The sequence below is a fragment of the Sciurus carolinensis genome, chromosome 1, assembly GCF_902686445.1.
Source record: "Sciurus carolinensis chromosome 1, mSciCar1.2, whole genome shotgun sequence".
Lineage (NCBI taxonomy): Eukaryota > Metazoa > Chordata > Mammalia > Rodentia > Sciuridae > Sciurus > Sciurus carolinensis.
This window is the reverse complement of record NC_062213.1, coordinates 36,474,570-36,494,886: the sequence shown is the minus strand read 5'-3', so window position 1 is coordinate 36,494,886 and position 20,317 is coordinate 36,474,570. Positions and strand designations below refer to the sequence as shown.

The 20,317-nt window shown below is 39.5% G+C and overlaps 1 protein-coding gene across 7 annotated transcripts in view; it reads right to left on the bottom strand.

The window, feature by feature from the left end:
* Ubr5 (ubiquitin protein ligase E3 component n-recognin 5) overlaps positions 1–19,741 on the bottom strand; it is a 133,193-nt gene extending 113,452 nt beyond the window's left edge. For 6 of the 7 annotated variants that reach the window (XM_047528782.1, XM_047528800.1, XM_047528834.1 and 3 more), the window contains exon 1: positions 19,660–19,741. In XM_047528782.1, the coding sequence (XP_047384738.1) occupies positions 19,660–19,721 (62 nt within the window). In that variant the 5' untranslated portion in view covers positions 19,722–19,741. Of the gene's footprint in view, positions 1–19,211; positions 19,294–19,659 lie in introns of those variants that run through there. The other variant, XM_047528808.1, reaches the window with a different exon arrangement.
* Between the last annotated feature and the right edge of the window lie 576 nt (positions 19,742–20,317).

Genomic DNA, 20,317 nt, shown 5'->3' with positions numbered 1-20,317 from the left:
AGAAGGACTCCCAGAAATGTGCTGGGTAAAAAAGAAGAAAACTGGCCACTTCCCTTAACTCCCATCTTTAGGTGGGGATCAAAGCAGAAGGACCTGGGCTGTGCAACAGTCACGTACTCATAAAACATCTGAAGAAAACTATATGCAGTTGGCACGCTATCTACCTGCATATATTCTCTACGCTTGTAGGCATGGTGTAGCCCTCCACTTTATCCTGGCTGGCTGCCTGGGAAGCACATGAATACGAAAATGTCCAAATCCTCTGCCTTAAATCCTCCAAGTTTTCTTTGGGATCAGTAAATAGTATGTGGGATTTCTGCAGCTCTGGGGTTGAACATCCAATGCCATAATGTCAGGCCAACACTGCTTCTATTTTCAAATATATAGTATCAATCTTTTCATGGCACATAAATCTGAGTAATTATGCTTTACTATTTTAAGTCTATCATCTTTCTTAATGCTGGCTTTTAAAATATCATAAATTCTTTGACACTCCTCCCATCATGAGGTAGAGTCTAATTACTTTCCCCCAAAACATGGGCTATCTTATGACTAACTTCTCAAAAACAGAATGAGGCAGAAGTGGTTTACTGCTATATGGATCCCTAAACTTAGGTCATATAAAGGCATTCCCCAGGGCTGGGGATGGAGCACAGTGGTAGAATAGTTCCTTAGCAGGCATGAGGCCCTGGGTTTAATCCTTAGTAAGGGAGTGGGACAAGGAAGACATTCAGCCTAGCTCTCTTTCTTGGGCCTCTGAAACTCTGAGCTACCCCTTAATTATTCAGCTACCTTGGCAGGTCTGTAAATCCCAGCAACTGAGAAGGTTCAGACAAAAGGATCACAAGTTTGAGTCCACACTGGACAACTTGGTAAGACCCTGTTTCAAAATAAAAAAGCAAAAGGGCTGGAGATGCATACATCTCCAGAGACCACACAGATAAACAGATGCCTGAGAACTCCAGTTGTTTGAGTCTTCAGTGAAGATTACTCCAGGTACCCTCAGATTGCAAGTATGTAAGAAACCCAGAGTATGAAACATCTAGCTGAATCCTGTTAAGGATTCTCTCCGAACTGAGATATAATGAATGATTATTGTTTTACCATCAAAGTTTGAGGTGGTTTACTGCTACCAGCAATTAAAAAAAAATTCAGAATGATGATCAAAGAGAACCTCACCATTTCTTTGTCCTTAGTTTCACTGGTATATGAATAAAAGCCTCAGTAATGTTTTATCTTTGATATCTTCCTCACCACATTTCTTTAATTGTACTATATCTAAAAACTGAAAAACAGGCTAAGGGTATATATAGCTCAGTGGGGTAGCACTTACCTAGTGTGCACAAGGCCACAGGTTCAATTCCCAGCACCAAAAAAAAAAAAAAAAAGTAAAACTTTACTACATCTTTTCATTAATCTGTATCTGAGAACTTCCTTATACATCTACTTCAAATATTTTATTTACAAATCTATTCACCCATAAACTCATCTAAATGGTAAAACTTTGTTCAAAATAAAAAGCCAATCCTTACATAACACCAACAAAAAAATCCACTTTTTTTTTTTTTTTTTTTAATATATTCTAGTAACTAGCATGACACTGACAGGCAAACCCTAAACAATCACACCTGGTAACATATACTGACAAAATGCTCTAATTTCCTCATCCCGTCAAGACACTGGGTAAGAAAACAAAAGCAGAAAGAACCAAAACCTTCACCAATCATTAATCTCTTAGAAAAAAGTCTCCGGCCTGGGCACAGTGACACACACCTATAATCCCAGTGACTCAGGAGGCTGAGGCAGGAGAATCACAAGTTCAAGGCAACCTAGCAAGATTCTGTCTCAACTCAGCAAGATCCTGTCTCAAAATAAAAAATAAAAAGAGATGTGGTTCAGGGGTTAGGCACCCTGGGGTTCAATCCCCCATACCAAAAAAAGAAACAAAGAAAAATGTCTCCCAACATCTCGCAAGTTTAACAAGTGCACAATCTGGCCCTTGACTTTCATGTCTTTTGAAGTCAAGATGTTATTTTACAATACAAGCAAAATACCTGCAAAGTGAAATTCCAAATCTTGCAAAAGGCACTAGATTTCATGAGGTCTAGGGAAAGTGATATTGAGAAATTCATCAAAACATACATGCTTACGCCATGTACAAACAAGAGAAACAACATGTATCCCATTTGTTTACAATAAAAAAAAACATACGTGCCACTGACAATCAAAAATATTATATATAGATCAAGTAATGAAAACTGAAAACAATTGTGCTTTTTGAGAATGATCTGAATATCAAATGATTATGTGCGGCTCATGGAAAAAACTGCAAATACTTTTGTAAAAATTTCTTTATAAAATTTTAATGAAACCAAATTCTGGCTTGAAAAATCTCACTATTATACAGACATTTTGAGGCAGGCCAAGAAAAGTGAATATGCATTGGCTATTGGGTGATGTAAGGAATTTTTGTTATTTTTCTAAGGTATAATAATGATATATTGGTTGTGGAGAAAAAGATCCATATCTAGTTGATACAGTACTGTATTTAAAAATGAAGTATCATGATAACTACAACTTTCAATAGTTCAATGAAGTTCTGTTTGGGTTTTTGTTCTGATATTTTGGGGGGATGGGGGGGAGGGGGGTCCTTTGCAATACCAGGAATTGAACCAGGCATTCTACCAATGAGCCCCTCCCCTTTTTGAGGGTCTCACCAAATTGCCCAAGCTGGCCTCAAACTTGTGATTCTTCTGCCTCGAACTCTGGAGTTGCTGGGATTACAGATGAGTACTATCATGCCCAACCTTAACAAAGCTATTTATATATATATTTTATATATATATATATATATATGCGCATTATTTTGCAAATACAGCAAAATATTATTGAATCTACAAAGTAAAAAAATGAGACAATTCACGTTTTATTTTTTTCAATTTTTCTGCATATTTGAAATTATTTAACAGAATATTAGAAAACTTTTAAAATAAGTAAAAATTAATCTCACCAAAAATACATGAACATATGAGAATCAAGGATCATCACTTAATACGGGGGAGGTCAAGTGAAGTTACAATTTGCTTAACTCCAATGTTATTCAGAATATTCCATTTAAAAAAATACAAACACTTGATTCAGTCTTTACTCCAAAATTATTTGAATAGAGTTGTCTAGAACTAAATTTTATTAAATATCTTGCTGCCAGACACCTGCCTATGATCCCAGCTGAGGCAGGAGGATTGCAAATTTGTGGCCAACCTCAGCAACTTAGCAAGATCCAGTCTCAAAATAAAAATAAAAGGAACTGGATATGCAGCTCGGTGGTAAAGCATCACTGGGTTCAATTTCCAGTACTGCAGAAGAATGAGAAACTGTTTTGCTTATTTTTGAAGACCTATTAATTTAAGAAAAATACGTACTAGTGTATCAGACACTGAGGATGCAAAGACACCAAGAGGTATATCCTCAAAGAGGGTCCTCTCAGCACTCCCAGATGGCACTCATAAGCTCACATGACAGGGCAAGTTTAAAGAATGGCACTGTACCAATGATGAGAATGTCTAAAAAAATCATGTAATGATATTACAGAGAACAGTTAGCTTAGAGGGCTTTTCCATGTTGGTAATTAGTTTTTAATAATGTAATTTAAATAAATGAAAAGTATAAAATTTAAACACTAAAAATTTCAAAAGAAGAGCTTTAGACAAAAAGCATGTCACTAGAAAGTAAGCTTTACAGGGATAAGAATTTTTGCCTCTTTACTAATGTACAAGTATCTGATCCCAAACAAACCCTCAATAAATGCTGATTAACGATGTCACTTTTTAAAAATTTTTTTCTGGAAATCTTCATTTACATTTAAGTTATGATGAAAATTCTGGTCAATGTATTAGAAAAGAATAATTGCTTCAATTTTGCAACAATGTTTTCCACAAGCTTTCTTCTCTATCAGTCTATTCTGAATGTAAAATGGAAACAATAAATTCTTGATTCAAATCCAAAAAACTTTCATTACTCACCACTCCTTTGGAGTAAGGATATGAATATTTTGTAAGCCCAAGTAAAAAATTAGGCCCTGTCTCTAAAACTCATTGGAATGTGTTAAAAAAAAAAAAAAAAATCAAGGCTTAAAATGAACTTTTAAAATTAATAAATCCAAAAAGATAACAAAATGCTATTTTAAATTAATATATTCCAAAGAATTTCTGAAAATCTGATTACATAGTCTTGATAAAGGAAATGAGTACATAATGTTCATGGGAAGTGTACATTAGTGCCAATATTTGTATTTTAACAATAGGTAACAAGGTCTTAGGATAGTGCATATGTTTTGACCCTGAGATTTATTCTAATAAATGTTTGCAAATATATTTCATATATACTGCATGTATAAAATTTGTAAGTTTGTTTAAAAAATTAGCAATATTATACTCATCTTTCTATGTAATAAATTTCCATTTGTAACATCAAAAAAATTTTTAATAATAATAAATCCATAGAATCAACATCATTCAATTAGTATTATATAAGGAACTATATTCCTCTTAAGAAAAAACTAGCCTGTTTTGCAGTGCTGGGAATGGAATCCAGGGTCTCAAGCATGATAAGCAAGTGCTCTACCACTGAGCTACATCCCCAGAACAAGAAAAAAACTTTAGAAGAATTTATTCATTATTCAATGCTTCTCATGTTCTTATTTTTAGTGCTTCTCATGTTCTTATTTTTAGGAAAAAAAAAACTAAAATACTTGCCTAGTTATTTATATATATATATATATATGTATATCTTATAAATATATAAAATACGGAAACATATTAACAGACATCAAAAGTAATCACCCATGCTCCAGAGGCAAGTACACTGTCCTTTTTTCCCAACATTTCTCGTGAAACTTTTAACATGGTTCATACCATAAGGTCTTTTAATCTCTTAGTTAGAAAAATACATTGTCTTTTATTCATCTCAGTGATACTGGCCTGTCTGCAGAATTCATATTGCTCCCAGTTGAGGTAAGGCATGTTTTTCTTCATTAATAATAAGCATTAAATTACCAACAACTTGGTCAAACAGAGGAGAAGGACGCTATTTGTAGCCATGAAATCAAGCAACTGTCCTATACTGGGATGGAACTGACACACCTCTCAGTGTACTGGTTCAGTTTCTCTAAGTCTAACCACCTAGATAAATCAGTTGACAGCCAATTATGACCAAGCACACCAGACTTATGATAATACTAAGGTCGTTATTGAAGACAGTTAATAAAGCATTCTTTTCTACAAGAAACTATTCAACTGATTTGAAACCCTACTCATCACTCTAAGCATTTTGGGTTTCTTTTAATTCCTCAAATCCACTGCACACTTTTACCTTGGGGTGTTTATACATGTATTTCTTCTGCCTAGAAAGCTTTTCCAATCCTTACTGCTCCGACCTGCATCTTACAGTTCTCTCGCCAGTCCCTCAGTCTACCACCTATTCACTATCCCATACACATTTGCAACAGTTCTTCTTTGGGTAAGACATCACCCCACTGCCTTCCCAAGATGGGGCCAGGGGTCTCTGGTGAAGAATCTTAAACATCTCCTTCACTGAACTTGTCACACTGCCGTGTCATATCATGGTCTATCTTTCCCATAGACTAAGCTCCACCACCAGGCACCCAAGACTAGAACTGACATGTAGAAGAATACCCCCCCACACACACATATCTTGCTTGAATAATTAATTACAAGACACTATTTTTCCCCCAGTACTGGGGATTGAACCCCAGGAATGCCTACCCCTCAGCTATACCCTGAGTCCTTTTTATTTTTTATTTTCAAACAGGGACTATTTAAGTTGCAGAAACTAGTCTCACACTTGCAATCCTGCCTCAGCCTTCTGAGTAGCTAAAATTACAAGCATGAGCCATCATGCCCAGCAAAGATACTATTTTAATGGTTTCAAATGTTGTGTACAAATATATATACAAACATATATAATGGGTATATAAATATTAACCTAACTACATTTACATATATCTTAACATATACGCATTATCAAAAAAGCATGTGCTTGTAACAAGTTTCCAAAGGAAAAGCAATTAAGCTAAGTTCATGTAGAATCTAGCCTTTGCTGCTTAACTAATCTAAGCACTCCAACTCTCAATTCCCTTAGTTATAAAATAAAATCCTAAAATCCTCCTTTCTATAAAATTCTAAAAAATAACTCAAACATGACTCTACTCAGTCATGTCAAACCATAAAGCATCATCAATTATTAGTCTAAAATACAGAATGATAACAGCTATCCTGTTAAAACAAGTTAGAAGGTTTCTCATTGAGTACTTGGCAATACCAGGACCTTCTACACAGCCTTCCCAAAGAGCAGAGCAACAGTCTCAATCCACCAGAAGTCAAAGATGAGCAAACACTCCCAACCCTAAGAGAAAAGCCACTGTCAGGGTGCTTTTGCTTTATCACATGCTATTTCAAATATGGTTTTGTTTTGTTTTATTTGTTTTTGACCACACAGAACTTTCCCCTACTAAATTAATATGTGAAACATAATTAATGGATAATACAAATGGACTACATTTATTCATGTGAAATTAAATGCACCAGCCCTAGTAGTTAAAATTTTAAAAAAGAGAACAATATAATACAAAAGAGTTAAGGTTGTTTGTTTTAAGAAGCTTGCCTCCAATAAATATAAGGTAGAAAAGGCTTAGAAAACTCTGTTTTCCATCCATTACTCCTAAGTATCTGTGAGAATGATTACAAGTCCTGATACATGTGTGAGAATGATTACAAGTCCTGATACATTACAAGTCCTCAGTCTATGGGAAAGATAGACCATGATAATCCCAGAGATTTGGGAGGCTGAGTCAGGAAGATCACGTTTGAGGCCAGCATCAGCAACAACCTCCGCAACTTAGTGAGACTCTGTCTCAAAATGAAAATTAAAAAGGTCTGGGATTTAGCTCAGTGATAAAAGTGCCCCTGGGTTCAATCACTAGTACTACTACTATTACTATAGAAGGGGAGAAGGAGGAGGAAGAGGAGGAGGAACAGCAGCAAGAAATAAAAATCAAATCTTGAAATGGCAGAGCTGCCCAAAATATATCAAATATAATTTGTAAAATGATATCCACAGGCCTAAAGTTCCACAGATTCAAACTAAAGTGAACTTTCAAACATTACATATACCTCCTCATCTACAAAATGAGCAAACTGAGACTGCAGGAAAATGATTACCTGGTCCATGACAGAGAGGCCAGACAGACCTCCTAACTCAGACTCTAGTCCTTCCAGTTCTCAGAGCTCTGGTGCCTGTGGCACACAGAATCTTTGAGATACACAGTATCACTGCCAAATTCTGTAACAATTGTATCACTTGATAAAGAATATCAATATTAGAAAACAAATCTTCCTAAATTAAACTTTAAGAATTAAACAGATACATCTGAATTCAGAAATACATTTTTTACTATTTCATTTCACCTCGGGCTCTTAGGTAAGTAAATGTGATATAAAATTCTATGTCCATTAAAATAGTTACATCATGCCAGATGTGGAGTCATATGCCTAAAATCCCAGCAACTCCAGAGGCTGAGGCAGGAGAATTGCAAATTCCAGGCCAGCCTGAGCAACTTAATAAAACCCTGTCTCAAAAAATAAAAAAGGGTTTGGGAGTATAGGTTGGTGGTAGAGCACTCCTGGGTTCCATTCCTAGTACCACAAAAATGAATAAATTTAAATAAAAAGTTTTTAAAAGGTGTCTTCTGATCTATTTATCTCAAGGGAAATAATTCTCAAAAATGCATATGGGAAAAAATAAAAATAAAAAAATAAAATGCATGTAGGAAAAATGTTGCTTTCCATCTGCTGTACTATGAAAAGGACACAAAAAAACACCTGCATAATTAAGATCTTACCACTGGAGGAAACTAGGTGATGGATACATGGACTTTTCCAGATTCTTTTTCTGTTCTCCATAATTGTTTCCAAATAAAATCAGAAAAACAGAAAGTGGCATAACCACCTGTAGTCACTCCCTGAGTCCAATAATCTATAACTTTATTCTTCCTCAAATTTTCCCAATGAGCCAGAAAAAGCTCCAAGCATTTCCTAATCTCAAATTCCAGGAAGGGCTGGTGCAGCAAATGAAACACATAAGCCACCCCTAGCAGAGCACAGTTGTACATGAGAAGCACACAAGCAGTTGCTGAACAAGGAAAGTTAATCTAACAGTGTTCTCAAATTGTGTAGGCAATGGCAAGGCAAATATTGACACAGCCCAAACTTGACTACCTCTTTCATCAGTCTTTCATAATCTGCTACTAGCCTGCAGACCAACTTCCCTGTCCTGCCTAGATTGTAACCTTATGAGCACTGACGTGTTTTTCTTTGGGTACTAGGGATTGAGCCCACAGGCACTCCAACACTGAACTACATCCGTACCCCTTTTTATTTTGAAACAGGGTCTTGTTAAATTGCTGGGGCAGGCCTTCAACTTGGGATCCTCCTGCCTCAGTCCCTGGAGTAACGGGGATTACAGATGAATACCACCATGCCCTACCTGATGTGTGTTTATCTGGTGTCTTATAATACCAGGGTGGAGATACTATCTGTGTAACAACGTGAATTTTTAAAACTGCACGGTAAAAACAAATTACTGTAAATGACTTCCCTGCATTCTGGTTTTATTCAATGTGTGCATGCAGGGCTTTGGAGATAACTCAGTGGTTGAGTGCTTGCCTAGCATGTGTGAGGCCCTGGTGGTTCAATCTCTAGTACATAAAATCAAGGAGCAAGAAAACACTCTATTCTCAAAACAGCTAAGAACCTATAGTTCCTACTTTAAATGAAGGAATCTCTTAACTGGAAAAAGCCACCACAGTAAATGATTTTATTGCAATTTGCTTAAGCTACATTACTCATATAAAATACTATTATCAGAAAAACTTTCCATCTCAAAACAACTATCAGGGGGCTGGAGGCACAGCACAGTGGTAGAGCATGTGCATCTAGCCAGGGCAAGGGCCCTGGGTTTCATCCCCAGCGCCAAAAAAACAAACAAAAATAAACACATCATGATCACACACACACACACACACAAAACTATCACCTCTCAAGAATGTCCCAGAAATTACTAAAGGAAGACTAAAGCTTCACAGCAACTGAAAAAGCTTTTCACATTTCCAAACCACCTTCTGAGGACTAGAAATGTCATGGAGAAGAAAAACAAAGTACCAACTGTCCTGGAGGTCCTGCAACTTAAAAGTCATATGAAGCCAGAAACAATCTGGATGTATAGGCTGGCTACTAACTATGTACTGACTCCCATCTCTAGGATGCAAGTGTTGAATGGACTCTTCGTTAGCTCTGAGAAATCAACATATCACCTGGTTCTACATCTACAGCAGTGACAGAATCCTGAATAGGGAATCATTAGGATTCTGTGGCAGCAATCTGGATTCATGATCCTGCTGGCAACAATAGGAGGCAAAGAAAAAGTACTTACTACACACACTCCCCCTCCAGGGAACAAGCAAAGAAACAAAAGTCGAAATGGGGGCTGCAATTATGGCTCAGTGGTAGAGTGCTTGCCTAGCATGTGTGAAGCACTACTGGGTTTGATCCTCAGCACCATATAAAAAATAGATAAAATAAAGGTATTGTGTCCATCTACAACTAAAAAAAAAAAAAAAATTTAGAAAAACAAAAGGTTGAAATGTGCACTATCAACAAAGTACTCCCTCAATTATTCCCTAATAATTCTCAGGATAATCAGAACATAATCACTTACGTAAAACATCAATGAATTTCTCAAAGATGAATACTTAAGCAGAATTTTAGAAGAATCCATGGCTAGGGGTTATAAGTCAATGGTGGAGTATGTACCTAGCATGTGCAAAACCCTGGGTTTCACACCTAGCACCAAGAAAGGAGAAAGAGAAAGAAATCAAGTGTTTACACAGACTTGCCCACAATGAAGAAAAACCACTTCAGCCAGGCAGGCAAAGTGGTGCATGCCTGTAATCCCAGCTGCTCAGGAGGATGAGACAGGAGGATCAAGAGTTCAAAGCCAGTCTTAGCAAAAGATAGGGGCTAAGCAACTCAGTGAGACCCTGTCTCTAAATAAAATGCAAAATAGTCAAAGGTTTAGCAATTTAGTGAGACCCTGTCTCAAGAAAGAACTGGGGATATTGTTCAGTGGTAAAACACCTTGGGTGGATGTGGCTCAGTGATTCAGTGTCCCTGAGTTAAATCCCTGGTACCAAAACCAAAAAAAACAAAACAACAAAAATAAAAACACCTCACTGGTGAGTCCTTTACAAATTTAAAATAGAATTTCTAAATTCAGGTGATGACACAGAACAATAAACTGGACAAATTCAAATTACTTCTGGAGCCAGGCAAGGTGGCACGTGTCTGTAATCCCAGTGATTCAAGAGGCTGAGGCAGGAAGATCTCAAGTTTGAGGCTACCCTGGGCTACTTAGGGAGATCCTGTCTCAAAATTAAAAACAGAAAGGGCTGGAGATGTAACTCTGTGATAGGGCATGCCTGAGTTAAATTTTCAGTACCAAAAAAAAAAAAAAAAAAAAAAAACAAAACCAAAACCACGCTCCCACACACTTTGGATAAGAAACAGTAACTACTATAAAGTAAGAGAATAACTAACTAAATAAACCCAATATTCCTCTTTGCCCAAAGCCTCTTTTCAGGAGGAAGAGGAGCCGACACTGGGAACTGAACCCAAGGTGCTTTATCACTGAGCAACATCCCCAGTTCTTTCTTGAGACAGGGTATCACTAAATTGCTAAAAGTCTGATTAAATTGCTGAGGCTGGTCTCAAATTTGTGACCCTTCTGTCTAAGCCTCCAGAGTTACTGGGATTACCAGGATGTGCCACCTTGCCCAGTTTCCAAAGCCTTTTATACAAAATCCAGTTCTCATCAAGATATTAAGATAAGGGATGGGGTTGTGGCTCAGTGGTAGAGAGTGCTAGCCTAGCACAAGTGAGACACTGGGTTCGATCCACGACACCACATAAAAATAAATAAACAAAATAAAGGTATTGTGTCCATCGACAACTAAAAAATTAAAAAAAAAAAAAAAAAAAAAAGATATTAAGATAAGCCAGTACAGTGGCCCACGCCTATAATCCCAGCAGCTCCAGAGGCTGAGGCAGGAGAATCTCAAGTTCAAAGCCAGCCTCAGCAAGAGAGAGGCACTAAGCAACTCAGTGAGACTCAGTCTCTAAATAAAAAATACAAAATAGGGCTAGGGATGTGGCTCAGTGGTCAAGTGCCCCCTGAGTTCAATCCCCAGCACCAAAAAAAAAAAAAAAAAAAAAGATACTAAGATAACCCTACCATGTTCTCCCTGCCTTCTAAACTTTTCTATCAAATCAACTGAACTAATCACAAATTTGGCTTTTTCTTAAAGTTTACAAAACACAGCAACCTCTTCTCACATCAAGCAGACTATCACAAAGAACAACCAATGAATTTCCATCATGACCCTGAGTAAGAGTGTCTTGGAGATACTCGGGAAAAGATTTGGAACCTTGCATCACCTGAATTCTGAAATAGGTTCACATCAGAGAAGAGCCAGCATGAAATGGTAGTTTCTCAACACGTTCTCCTGTACCACAAAAAATGGGGCCTAAACTAATGTGGGAAAAAGTAAAAATCTATTGATTCATTCATTACGGTACCTAGCAGACTAGACACAATCATAACCTTTATAACCAGCAATCTAGAATATAATCACTAGATTTAATGGAATTTTAAAATATAATCTCTTTACATAATTTTTAATTAACACATAAATTTGTTGTCAACAAAAATACAATGTTGTTGGGCGTGGTGGTACATGCCTGTAATTCCAACAACTCAAGAGGCCAAGAGGTCAGGAGGCTGGGAGGCCGCAGCAGGAGGATCACAAGCCTCAGCAACTTAGTGAGACCCTGAGCAACTTAGCAAGACCCTGTTCCAAAATAAAAAATAAAAGGGGCTGGGGATGTGGCTCAGTGATTAAACACCCCTGGGTTCAACCTCCAGTACAAAATAATATATTCCCCCCCCACACACGTTTGACTAGGCCTGTTTCCTATGAAAAATATCTTAACAAATTAGTCAAGAAAAATTTCAGGTATATAAAATTATAGTCAGATACAGTGGCACATGCCCAGTGACTCCGGAGGCTATGAGAATCAAGTTCAAGGCCAACCTTAGCAACTTAGGGAGACCCTGACTCAAAAAACAAAAACAAATTTTTTTAAAGTAATGGGGATGTGGTTCAGTGGTAAAGCGCTCCTGGATTCAATCTTTTACACCCCTCCCCCACTCCACAACCCTCCCAATAAAAAATAACCACAAAGTCAGACACACATGGGGAATGTAGCTCATGTAGCTCAGTGGTAGAGCATCCCTCATTCCTGAGGAAAAAAAAAGAAAGTGGGGGGTGGGGAGAAGATGAAAGCAGAGGGAGGGAGAGTCAAGGGGGAAAGAAGGAAAGGAAGGGTGGGAAGGAAGAAAAATTGCAAAGTCATCAACAGAAATAACCAGAACTTTTCAAATTTGAGATTCTTTATTTTCCAGATTTTCCATAAGAATTTTTTTTACACCAAGGAATTTTTTTAAGAATATGAATACTAGGGAATGACCAAAAACAGAAAAACCCAAATTTACATCAACTAGAGAACAGATTTTATAATTGTGGCATAGTTACACAATGATCTACTACTACCCATTAATATAAAAGAAATGACTACATGACAAAACACAATGCATAACAAAAGTATTGCTCCAAGCAAAAGAAACCAGACTCATAATTCCATTTCTATGAAATCCTAAAAAAAGCAAAAGCATAGTAAAAGAAAACAAAATAGTGGCTGCCAGGGACAAAGGGTAGGGACTGAATATAAAAAGATAATTTTGGGAGTGATGAAAATGTTCTGCATCTCGACTGGGGTGGTCATTATGCAACTCTATACACTTGTCAAAAAACTTGATCAAAATGTACACTTGAAATGGGTGAACTGCACTGTGTGTAAAGTATAATTGCAAGATGTAAATACTGAAAATATTAAAGTGAATACTACCCAAAACTGAATATAGTCCCTTTTTTGAGGGGAGAGGTGTACTGGGGATTGAATCCAGGGGCATTCAAGCCACATCCCCAGCACTTTATTTTGAGACAAGGTCTTGCTGAGTTGCTTAGGGCTTCATTAAGTTTCTGAAGCTGGCCTCTAATTGCAAACTTGCTTTCCTCTTGCCTCAGCCTCCCAAGCTGCTGGGGAGTTACAGGCATGTGCCACCATGCCCAGCTGAATATGGTACTTTTGCTATGGAACAAGATAAACTGAATTTACAAGTGAGATAACATTCAGTGTTAACACCTCATTACTATCCTGACAAAAATAATATTACAAAGCATAGGTAACTAAGGATTCACCATATTTCTCATTCTGAAGTTTATTACTGCTACACTGATTCAAAAAATAATATGAAATGTTAGAGATGATTCCTTAAAGACAAGCTCAATTTACTAATACTCTTACTTCTATATATTAACTTAGAAAAATATTACAAACTTTCATTTGACTTAATCTTATTTTTCAGTGTAAAACCCCATGGAAAAATCATTTAATTCAAGAATCTTACCTTACTATTATTAATTCATTAATTACAAAGTGAGTGCTAATAAAATGCCATTATACTGTAGGTTAAGAAGTTACAACCTTGGAACCGGTGGTGTAGTTCAATAGTAGAGCTCATACTTAGCATAGTAGAGGCCCTAGGTTCCATTCTCAACACACAAAAGAAGTGCATTGAGCGGTCAAGAACATTAAGATTTCCAATGTGATCCTGCCCATTCTTCTAAAGTTACAAGTCAAACAAGTTTTCTGGTGGCATGCCCCATACCTATAAACCCAGTCTGTAATCCCAGCAACAGAGGACTCTGAGGCAGGAAGATGGCAAATTAGAGGTCAGCCTGGGCAACTTAGCAAGACCCTGTCTCAAAATAAAACTTTTCAAAAAGAGTTGGGTATACAATTCAGTGGTAGGGTACTTCCTTAGTATGTGTGGTACTTACATCCCAAGCACCACAAAAGAAAAAAAATCAGTAAAAATACATCAACAATTAATAATCATAGAAACCCAGAAGTCTCTTTTCATTTGATCAGAATGCCAAGGTATCAAGATGTCAGAAACACAGGGGGTGCCCAGGCATGGTAGTGCAAGCCTATAATTCCAGCAACTAGGAAGGTGAAAGCCAGAAGATCACAAGTTAGAGACCAACTTCAGCAGCTTACCAAGACCTTGTCTCAAAACAAAAGGGCTGGGGACATAGCTCAGTGATTAAGCATGCCCCTGGGTTCAATCCTCAATACCAAAAAAAGAAAAAGAAGAAAAAACAAATCAACACAGACAATAACTGGAGCTTTTTCTTTATTAGAAGTATGATAAAATGGGGAGAAAGAAGGCATTAAGTACATCCTCCTCTGCCATAAAATTGTTCCCTTCAATATGCCCTTTAAGATCTACTTAAATGTAATGTAACAGTCTTCAGTGATTAAACTTTCCTTTAGAGATCATTTCCTAAATTGATTGTTAAGAGAAAAAATTCTGCCCTTCTTAATTTTATCCCATTTCTCTCCATTGTATTCCTGTGTACCACGTAACTTCCTTCACAAGTGCCTGTTTATTCCTAGGTCTGTGATTTAGTAACTGGCTTTTTTTTAAAATATATTTTATCTATTGATAGACCTTTATTTTATTCATTTATTTATATGCGGTGCTGAGAATCGAACCCAGTGCCTCACACACGCCAGGCAAGTGCTCTACCACTGAGCTACACCTCAGCCCAGTAACGGCTTCTTAAATGTAAAATTAATCTGCCCTTGTTTTGCTCTTCAATTTTTTGTTGGACTATTTTAAACTGTTTTTAATCTTTCCTTCAGCAACTTCATTTAATCACTTTGTGAAACACAACTACACTTTTCCAGTAGTGTTTCCAGTATTGTTTTTAGGTAACAATTTCTATAATCAAAAGAGTTAAGATCTTCCACTGATGATATGATGCTCTATCCCGCACAGCCTAAAGTGTGTTATTCTGGGTGGGTTTTTTTGGCTTGCTTTCTGTGGTTTGTTCTGATTTGGTGGTTGAGTGTTTTTGTTTTGTTTTTGGGGGGTGTTTTGGTGTGGCCCACTTAAATTTCAGGCAGCTTTCAATTATGATAACCGCTACCACCACAACTTGTGTTCAACTCATCATAATACCTGACATATCTTCTGGTTCCTACTGAGAGGGCAAGGATATGCCTGAGTCTTTAAACCCAACAGTTCCCAATAAAAATAATGAGTACTTAATACCATGTTCCATGCAAGAATCGCACTTTCTCTGACAACACTCTCCAAGAGAGCCTTCAGTGATGATGGCGCTGTTCTCTATCTGCACTGTCCAATGAGCTAGTGAGTAGCTACATGTGGCCTTAGGACACTTGAAATATGACTAGTTACCAAGGAACTGACTTAAATTTTTCTTTGATTTTAATTAACTTTGATTTAAATCATGTTTTGAGACTAACAAGAAGAACTTAATACTGCTTGAATTTTCTTCATAAAAGTAATTTTCACTTATTTTTACAGTTATAGGTACTGAAGAAAAGCTAGGCCAGGGTGTCTCAACCTTACCACAACTGACCTTTTGGACCAGATAATTCTGTTGTGGCGGCTATCCTATGCATTGCAGGATGTTTGCCATCATCTCTGGCTTATAAGCACTAGAAACCAGTAGCAATGCCCCAACTTTGACAATAGCTGGAGGTATAATTCAGTAGTAGAACATGTGCTTAGCATTTCCAAAGTCCTGGGTTTAATCCTCAGCGTTAAAAAAAAAATTCTCCAGACACTGCTGAATATCCCACTGGGTGTCAGCTGAGCATCACAAACTTAGGACTAAGAGTCTAGATTCTTCACTTAATGCTAAGAATATTCTGAGACAAGCTATTTGAGTTCCTGTTTTCCTATTTGGAAACCAGGCAACACATAAAAGCAGTTAAAAGAAACCATCTCTTTATATTTTTCACAGAACTCACATTATAATTTATAATATATTATAATAGTTGTGTTTTCCCACCCACCATTAACTGTTCCCTCTTGACCTTAAGATGGGTACTATGACTAATTCAGAGATTAAAGTGGAAGGGAAGTGCAGGAAGGTTCTATGCAGTTAAATGATTTGCCTACCAACACATGCTTGCAAACTCCTGTCTATACCATCTTACCCTCTAGCTTTACAGCACCTAAAGAGGAAACAGAAAAAAAAATCTTTTGATACAACAATCTCAATCCAGACTGTTTATGATGGCACAACACATTATATGCCAAAAGGCAAAGCTCACAGGAAAATTCCACATATAGACCCACCAAGAAAACTGGTGTAACTAACCTGCATCCTGAGGAGTAATTCAGGGACCGCCATGCTATACTCACATCACTTTAAAAAGGCCTCTCCTGATCTACTACTAGGAAAGAGTTCAAAGGGTCAGCCCCCTGACTAAAGGCAAAAGTCATCTGGAGCTCTGGAGGAGTTGAGGGGAAAGGAGAATGAAAACTAAGACAGGTGGTTGGCTGCTGAGGCTGGCATGCCAGAGACAGTAGAAATATTCTGGAATACAGGCCAAGCGGAACAGTGGAAAGAACCATGGACTTTTAAAAAAAAAAAGTCAGAAGACCCATCATGTGGAACTCGGATGTCTGTCAGGAGCTCACTGTGTACCTCTGGATAAATTCAGCCCATTAGGGAGAAGACTGGTCTACCTGACTTCAGGGACACTTTCCAGGTATTATTAAGCTGGTGCCTCCAACTCTACCCTCAACTTCGACATGTAGAACCAAGTTCATGGAAACTAACCCAAGAAATGCACTGGAAAGAAAGCCAAGTGTCACAAAAAGAAATTCAGAGAAGAAAATAATGATGCTCTCAGGCCCCAATTTTTTTTTTTCTTTGGTGCTGGGGTTGTTCAAACCCAGGACTTTATGCTAGATAAGTGCCAAAAGTTTTCTTTAACTCATCAATTTATTTGCAGTACCACACTCTTCATGTAATCTTACTGCTTTTACTGTAAATAATAAAATATACCTATTTATATCCTTTTTCCTCCTAAACTATCATTCATTATTCTTGTCTCCCATAGACATTTTTCATATTAAAATGAAGCTATGTTAGCACATTCTTTCCTAATTCCACAACTTAATTTAAAAAGGGTCCTGTTGGGGTTTGTTTGGGGTTTTTTCGTGTTTTGTTTTGTTTTTTTTTTGGAAACAGATTTGTCTCAAACAATAGGTTGGTCTTTTTACTTTGCAACTAGGTATAAAGAGAGGAGCTTTCCTTTTGAAGGGTAGACACAGAACAGTTTCTGCCACAAGTTAACTAGGACAAAGTAGAGTGCCTTGGCTACCTCCTAAAATTTTACCTACAGCACTGTTCTATTTTCTCATCTTTCTGTAACTTTAATGCAACAAGTTATAACTCAAATACACTTATCTTTTTCCTATTTCATGAGAAAACCCAAAATGATTTAATGTAAATATTGTGTACTGACACTAGAATCAAAGACAAAACTCATTACTTGTTTATACTAGGAATGGGGGTTATTTTTAAAAAGATAAATGACTTGTAAATTTCTCAAACAGTTAAAGCAAAAGGAATGTTTAAAAATGAATCAAAGTGCCCAACACAGCAGCAAAATAGGTTTTGGCATGTATAGCCCATTGAGTAAGCTAGTCAGGTTCTTGGTACATAAAGTTAGGACTAATAGAGAAAACATGTCCTACTTCTTTCCTCCCTGGTGCAATTTTCTAAGTTACAAGACAAGTTACACGACAAGCATTAACAACACGCTTCTGTGAATGACAGCAGAGCCATTCTCATTAGTTGCCTACTTTTTTAAAATATACAAAAAAACCCCTATTTTTTTCTAAAAAGATCTCTAATGAAATAGGATCACATAACAAAATATTAAATAACATAAAGGTTATTTCCGTATTTAAAGGAGCTGTAAGACAACTCCAAATGGTTAATATTTTCAAAAAGTGATTTCAAATTTCACAAATAGGTATTTAATAATATGGCTAGAGCAAAGATTAAACAAATCCGAATCCAGTGCGAGAAACTATGCCGCCAGCTCCGGATTTAAAAGCAATCCGCCCCACCTGAGACGGTTAGATACATTGAGACAGAAGCTAAAAATCTTAGCAGCAAGTTAGGCCTCTACCTCTCTCCGGGAAGCGCATGACAAACAGGGCGTCATACAACTTGAGTCACCCGGTCACTTAGCAAAAAATTACACCTAACTTCTAAACTTGGGATCAGATGGCCTCCTACACTAAAAAGAAATATACATAGCAATGGGAAAGGGAGGTTAAAATGCCCCACTTTCTGACCCGTAAACATCTGGCCCATCATTAGCTCCGAGTCCTGGATTCTAAGACATGCTTTAATGGAGGCCTCCCTCAACCTCCTGTCTGTTTTGCAACAGTGAAGGAACTTTTCCTGCATTATCTCAGTTCCCTTAGAACATGTGGCCCTGCAATTCAATATCCTAAACTGGCAAAGAACGGTGGCGGAGGAAAGAGGAGGAATGCAAACCGAAACAGCCTTACGAAAGACAAAAAAAAAAAAAAAAAAAAAAAAATTTAAATATCAAAATCCCTCCTCTTCCCATAGCAAATCCAACCCAGAAATTTACAGCGTGTTAAGAAAAACAGCATTGCGAACTGCAAACGTAAGTTTTCCTTTGACACTCTACGCACGGTTTTCAGCTGTCAAATTACAACTCAGGAAAACACTATCATTAGAATAAAAAAGGAAACAAAAAAGCTCGCACCACAGGGGCCGGGAGCTGGAGCTGCCAGCACCATTTCAAAAGAAGGAGAGCAAAGGGAATCCAATCCACTTCCCCACCCCCGCCCGAATTCATCCCCTCCCGGGGGCAAGCAAACCTCACTGCAGGGGCTCAAATTTAATAATAATAACAATAATGATGGCGCTTCCTCCCTCTCTACCTCTCCCAACCCCCTCCCTCGCGATCTACCGGGAATCGCAACACCCTCCCCCCCCCCCAGCCCCGGGATCCCAGGCCTGGCAGGTCCGCACTACCCCACCGGACACAGCTCGCGGGGGCCCGAGAGGACCCAGCCCAGCCTACCCCGGGGCCTCTTGCACCGCTTCTCCTCTTCCCTCTCTTTTTACCTCCACCATCCCCCATCCGCATTGTCTGTCTCAATTCAACTTTGACTAATATGGATTCCTCGGGCCTGGGCCGGGCGGTAATTACAGCCCGCCCCCCGAGAGCCGGAGCGCCCCCCCAATCTCCGCCGAGTTCAACGCGGCTCTTCGCGCGAGGGGGAAGGGGTCTGCAGCGCGCTCTTCCGTCTACACCACGGGCCCCGTCTACACTGCGCCCACCCCCGCGGCCCCCAGCCTCGGGGACGAGAAGTTTGCCCCAGAAGGGACCTACAGGGGGCAGTGAGGACCCCCCTAGCCCAGCCGGTCGGTCGGCGCGTAAACACCCGCGCCCGCCCCGGCGAGGTCGGTGGGGGTGGGGGGAGGGGAGGACGCCCCTCCCCCGCCAGCCCGCCCGCCGGCCCTATTACCTGTCATTGAGCTGGTCCTCGGTGCCCGGCAGCGGGTGAACCACGAAATGGATGGACGTCATGGTGCTTCCTTCTCGTCCTCCTACTGAGGACGGCCCCCTCCCAATCTCGCCCGCCCCCCGAAGCCCCTTCCCCTCCCCAAAACCCACGGCCGCCGCCGCCTCCCAATTCCCAAATGGAAGGAAGCGAATGCGCAGGGGCCGCCGCCGCCTCCCTGCCGGGCGTGTGTCCGCGGCCCGGCGGTCCGGCGGGGCGGGCAGGAGGGCGGATCAACGCGCCACTCGCTCGCCCGGCCACTGCGCGAAGGGGCGCGAGGCCGGCAGCCGGGACCCGGGCGCGCCGCCGCCAGCGGCAGCCGGGCGTCGGGAAAGGACCACTGGGGAGGGAGGCGAGGGGCGGGCGGCGGGGACCGTGTGGTCCCGGCGGCGGACGGGTCGGACTAGGGGAGGTGGGGAGGGAGAGGAGCCCGCACCGCGCGTCACTGGCGAAAAGCCGCCGCCGCCGCCAGCACCGCCGCCGCCATCTTCACTTCTGCCCCAGTTTCTCCGTCTCGCAGGCTCCGCGCCGGAGCGGCGGGGGAGGGGCGGACGGGAGGAGAGGAGGAGGGAGGAGACCGGCGGGCGGGGGCACGGCCGCGAGGGGGCGGGGCTCCGGGAAA